At 35.4% G+C, this 6,000-nt stretch overlaps 1 protein-coding gene across 4 annotated transcripts in view; it reads right to left on the bottom strand.

Moving 5' to 3' along the window:
• Nucleotides 1-520: 520 nt before the first annotated feature.
• RASSF6 (Ras association domain family member 6) overlaps nucleotides 521-6,000 on the bottom strand; it is a 48,291-nt gene continuing 42,811 nt past the window's right edge. For all 4 annotated transcript variants that reach the window (XM_025385734.1, XM_025385732.1, XM_025385733.1 and 1 more), the window contains 3 exons: nucleotides 5,557-5,675; nucleotides 5,352-5,449; nucleotides 521-5,253 (listed from right to left, as the gene is read on the bottom strand). In XM_025385734.1, the coding sequence (XP_025241519.1) occupies nucleotides 5,178-5,253; nucleotides 5,352-5,449; nucleotides 5,557-5,675 (293 nt within the window). In that variant the 3' untranslated portion in view covers nucleotides 521-5,177. The remainder of the gene's footprint in view (nucleotides 5,254-5,351; nucleotides 5,450-5,556; nucleotides 5,676-6,000) is intronic.

Genomic DNA, 6,000 nt, shown 5'->3' with positions numbered 1-6,000 from the left:
CATAGGTTTAAATCCTACCTATTTCTTCTACTAAAAACCTTGGCAAATCTCCTAATTGCTCCATGGCTTACTTTCTTTATCTGTAACATGAGGTTGAAAGAGTAATTTCCTTTTGGAAATGTAATGAGTATTAAACATAGTGCCCAGCAAATAAGTTGTTATTAGTTTGAACCATACGAAATCATTGCCTTTGTAGTCAAATACTGGCAATTTCAAATGGCTCAATTTAATAGGTATTAGATGTTTTTAATTTAGAAGACAAATGAATGTCATTGAAAGGTTTTGCCCTCTGTATCTACATCTTATTTCTCGTTCTTTCTCATATATATACCTCCACCCAATAGTTATACCTGCTATCTTTATCACTTCATCAATTGCATTGCAAGGGGCTTCTTTCCCCTTCAGTTTCAAAAACCAATCTAAATAGCCCTAAACCAAATTAAATGGTAATGACACCTAACTGAATATTTCATAGTAGAGCCAAGGGATAATAAAATACACCACTATATCAGGGAAAACCATATATATAAAATGTTTAATATTTCAGCTATGGAACCAGACTTGTAATAAGTAATACATATATATGGGAAATTTTATAAAAACATTTCAGATAATTCCTTCACTCATTCATTTATTCTTTCATTCACTTATATATTCAATCAATTTGTATTGAGCACATCCTATGCACAAGACACAATATTAGGTACAGAAAAGCATATAAAGATAAATGTGACACATTCTTTACCATTAATAATAATATATATTATCTAAAATTTAATTTGAGCTAATATGTAACTGAAAATGAAATATCTGGACCACCTGAAACAAGAATAAATGATTCTGTGACAAGTTTATATTCTTGCATTATGCAAAAATGATTCTAAAATAAACTATTTTTTCCCAGAAATTGTATGAGTTATATATTGCTATGTAACAAATTACCCCAAATTTAGCAGCATAATACAACAAACACTTCTTATCTCATACAGTTTCTGAGGATGAGAAATCCAGAATGGTTTCCTTGGGTTTTCTGACTGAAGGTCTCTCATGAAGTTACGGTCAAGCTATTAGACAGGGCTGCAGTTGTCTGAAGGCTTGACTGAAGCTGGAAGATCCACTTCTAAAATGGCTGTTGACAGGAGGCCTTAATTCCCTGCTGGGGTTTGACAGAAGGTCTCCGTTCTTCATCATGTAGGTCTTTCCAGGGCTGTTCAGGACATGGCAGTTGACTTCTCCCAGAGCAAGTGATCCAAGACAGAGCAAGGAGGAAGCCATAGTGCCTTTATGACCTACTTCAAAGTCTCACAGTCTCTTCCATTTTCCTGTATTTGTTAGAAGTTCCTAATTGCTAAAAGAGTACATTTTTAAATGTTCTCACCACAAAGAAATGTAAGTATATGATGTTATGGATATGTTAATTCACTTGATTTAATAATTCCACAGTGTGTACATATATCATAATATAATATTGTACCCCATAAATACATACAATTATTATTTGTCAATTAAAAATAAAATAAAAAGAAGTAAGTCACTAAGTCCAGCCCATTTGCAAGGTGAGGAGAATTAGGCTCCATCTCTTCAAAGGAGGAGAATCAGACTTTATGGATATAAAACTACCACAGAAGTGATGTTAATGTCTCATTTGAATAATTGATTTGAATTGTTTTGCATTTGGTAGAACTTTGTGCTTGCATGTGCTTGTTACTTTTTTGTTCATAAGTTTTAAATAATAACTTTTCTATTTCCTGATTTAAAAAGTAACAAATATTAAGTATAGAACACTTAATACATATAGGGAAATTAGAAAAACATGAATCACTCATAATTCTACAATGCAGATATAGCCACTTTTAACATGTTTTTGTTTCTCGTGTGTATATATGCAAATATTAGTGTTCACACACACAAATATATATATACACATACATATATATAGGCCTTAAGTATATAATAAATATTTTGGAATATGTGTATGTGTCTATTCTTATTTAGATATATAAGAATTTACCCCTGTAATTAAAGTTATTTGGAAACATGATTTTAATGGCTACATAACATTATACAAATAAATGTTTATTTCTCTCTTTTTTTGAGACGGAGTCTTGCTCTGTCACCCAGACTGGAGAGCAGTGGTGCCATCTCGGCTCACTGCAACCTCTGCCTCCCGGGTTGAAGTGATTCTCTTGCCTCAGCCTCCCAAGTAGCTGGGGTTATAGGCGCCTGTCATCGCACCCGGCTAATTTTTTGTATTTTTAGTAGAGGCAGGGTTTCACCATGTTGGCCAGGCTGGTCTCAAAATCCCGACCTCAAGTGATCCTCCTGCCTTGGCCTCCCAAAGTGCTGGGATTACAGGCGTGAGCCACCGTCCATGGCCTATGTCTCTCTTTCATCTTTTAAAATAATTTTCTGAACATTTAAGCTCATTTCCTTTTGTCACAATACATAACAATAGAAAACATATTTTTGCAGAATGTCTTTGTATCTCTGGTTATTTTCATATGATAGGATCTTACAAGTAGATTGTAGGATAAACGGACTACTAAATTGCCTTCAGGAAAAATTATATCCATTTGTATTTTTACCAGAAGTTTGGGTCCCCATCTCATGGTGATTTATTGAGTATTTAATGTTATCATTTCTTTATCTTTGCTAATAGGCCAAAATGTGTATTTATTTATTTATTTTACCTTGTACTTCGGTGGCATGTCAGTTATTATTTTACTATCTCTCAGCTCCACATTCACTGTTGGTTTTCTGCTCCGTGAAAATAGATACAGGTCCTTTAAATGTTTCCTTAGCAGTTTGAATGATGGCATGCTTTGTCAGTAGAGGGCGCTGGAGACACACTGCAAGAGGAAGGGGTCTTTCCTGATGGCTCCGGGCTGGCAGGCCAGGCTCCTGGAGAGCAGGCTTTTTTCCTTCACTACTTTGACTGGAGTGGTTTCTCCAGTGCTGGTTGCCTGTAGGGTGTAGCCTTCTCCAGCATTTCTCCACTTGCTTCTCCAGCTTTTGCTTTGGGCAGTGGTGGTATAACCTGGAGCCACAGTGCAAGCCTGTACCGAAGCTCCAATTGCTGTTCTCCGTATCTTTTCTTCAGCTGGGTGCACACTCATATAGAGGACCCTGATGGACTGGGCAGCTACTGAGCCACTTGCCTGAGCTTTGTCTTGTGCAGTCTCGTCACACACAAATTTATGCTAGGTTCCTGCAAAGTAGGCCCCTCCGGCTCCTAGTCCCAACAGGGCCTTGAACAGAACCCCTGACTCCTTCTTTGTGCTCACGCTTTGGCAAAGCCCCAAATCCCTCTGTGTATCTCACCACCTGCCTCAGCTGGTCTACACCCAGAGGGTTGGTTGTACCTGCTTGTCCGGTATCTGTGGTCCTGCTCTGGCCTGGGCAAGCCAGCAAACTTCTCTCCAGTGGGCTGCAACCACACCTTCTCCAGTGAATTCTGAAACCCTCATTCCTGCTTTTCCTTGTTAGGATTCTTTCGCTCAGCCTGAGGGTACCTTCTCTTTTCATCTTTATTAATATTCTTCTAGCATAGCTTAATTATTCTTTATATTAAACTTTCCCCGTTTAAATTACTGCCTTGTTTCTGTATTCTGATTGATACAGACTAACACAGTTGATCACAGAAGATATGACTTTTTTCACATACTTAGCAGCCATTTGCATTTTCTCTTCTGTGATTTTCCTTTTCATATCTACCTTTTTTTCCTGTGTAAGACTTGGTTCTTCTCTTATACATTTCAGTCTATTAAAGATTAATCTTTTGTCATGTTCATGGCAGGTATATGACACTACTTTATTTTTTTATAAGTATGTTGAATTTTAACTATTACATTTGCCTCATTTAAGTGAGATGAGACTATTTTCTTATTAATTGACAGGTGAAAGAATTACGATGCAAGCCTCTGGTTTATTCAGTAAGAGAGACTTCTTAGGCTTGAAAAGGTCATAGCACACTTTCACCTTCATCCAGTTTAGGTGTGGTAATACTGAGAAGGAATGCCTTTGTCTTAAACATGTTTTGTATTTTAATATTGTTAGTTAATCTTCCAATTGGGTTTATTGCATATAATCTCATTCCTTAGAACTTGTAATATGATCAGACAATTTACTACAATGCTTATGAGGAATGCAAATATAATTAGTTTAAGAATGAATGTTGTGTATAACTCAATTTTAATATAGAATTTATAAGTAAAATCATAGACTATACTTACAGCATTTCTTCATTTTTAGTGTTTTTTTTCAAGTAGGTTAAGCAGATCTGTAAGTACCCTGAGAGTTGACATGTAGAATAAGATGCTAAGAGGGCAGAGTTTGGGATTCCCTACCTAACTTCAGCTACAACAGCCTTGCTTTATCCATTGTATTCATTCAGCAACAAATGGGTATTTGTGGGCCAAGTCTTGCTTTAGCTGATATAATATGTCTATGTGACATACATATTTTTTGAAAAATAAATAAAGAAAAAGTTCAACTCACTTAAAAAAGAGCTTAAGAAAAGTCTTGAACTGATAGAACAGAGAGAGAGAAAAAGGATTAGGGGGAGGTTCAGAAAATTTAAATTAGGATTGCTTAAAATAGTCTATAATCTTTTCCTTTCCAAAGGCCAGACAGCTCTAATGTTACAGATAGCCAGAAGTCAACAGGCCATTTAAGATAGTCCTAGATTTTATGAAAATGCCAGAGTTTTCAAGAAGCTATGAAACACTGTCACTATTAAGTAGATCCTTGATGGTGTAAGACACTGTATTTCTTTTTCATTGCAAGAACTGGCAACTTCTTTTTTCTGAGTCATTTCTGAATTCATTGATTATGTTTCAGTTCTCTTGAGAGTCTAAGTTAAATGAAGTTTAAACTGGTTATCTGAAGACACCATTTAAATTTGAGTTCATTACATGTTTTACTATAAAAGCGATTTGGAATACGCAGTATTCAAGCTTATTTCAGTTACTGAAACTAAACTCAAGCTCATTTTGTCCAACTGTGAACCCTAGTTAACCTCATTACTTCAAAAAGAAATGAGCTTTTTTGACATTCAATTTTCTACAGATTCAAGTCTCATATATATTCTTAGAAATGCAAGTACAGAACTTATGCATTCATCAAATAGTAATATCTCTGAGTTTTTTGAAGTGTTTTAGCAACAGCAGCCTGTACTGCTAAACTGTTGTCTCTGTTTTTATTACTAGTTTATTTTGAAGACATTTCAGTATAATAGCCTTTTCTTTATTGAATCTGAAAATGAGAAGAAGACAGACGATTAAAAATTGACATATTTTGTGCATTGGACTTATTAAAGAACCAAGTATCCAATATGCGTGTTCTTGACTTACTTTGTTACTATTCTTTGAATCTCTCTTTTCTCTTCTTCATTTAATCTTTGAAGAATGGATTCCAAGAAAGAAAATTGAAAGTTAATGTACTGAGCCACCTAAGAAAGAAGAAGAAGAAGAAGAAAACAAAAAGCAGAACAATTATGCAAAAGGTGCTGAGTCAGGAGGGAAGCAAAAAACAGATTCAGAGTGATAGTATTCATACATCACTGCTAATTTCTTCTGCATCTTTATCCATGAGGAAAATGCGAGCATTCTTTTCAGAAGGTCCCTGCAGGAGCCTCTGCAGTAGTGGAATGTCTGTCTTCTTTAGTCGTCTCTGTTCTGCAGTGAAAACAAGAATCAACCACAATCAGAAGTTCATGTTGGAGGAAAAGAAGGAAGATAATTTTCCAATTTATTTTTCTTATTTAACTCACTGTGAAAAAAAACAGCACCTGCAACAGGAGGCAATTATTCAAAAAAGCAAATTGAAATTAAAACTTAAATGAACTTCTTTCTCTTACTATATCTCAAGGTTTGACTTAATGTCTCAAAGAACTCAACCTTCCTTTGGTTAGAATGTTCAAACAAATCTCCAGTCTGATAGGCCTTTTCTAAAGCAACATGCCTCAATACTTATTTAGGTTTCATTCCATCATTCCTTCAT

Source organism: Theropithecus gelada, chromosome 5 (genome assembly GCF_003255815.1).
Source record: "Theropithecus gelada isolate Dixy chromosome 5, Tgel_1.0, whole genome shotgun sequence".
Lineage (NCBI taxonomy): Eukaryota > Metazoa > Chordata > Mammalia > Primates > Cercopithecidae > Theropithecus > Theropithecus gelada.
This window is presented reverse-complemented; position numbering and strand designations above follow the sequence as displayed.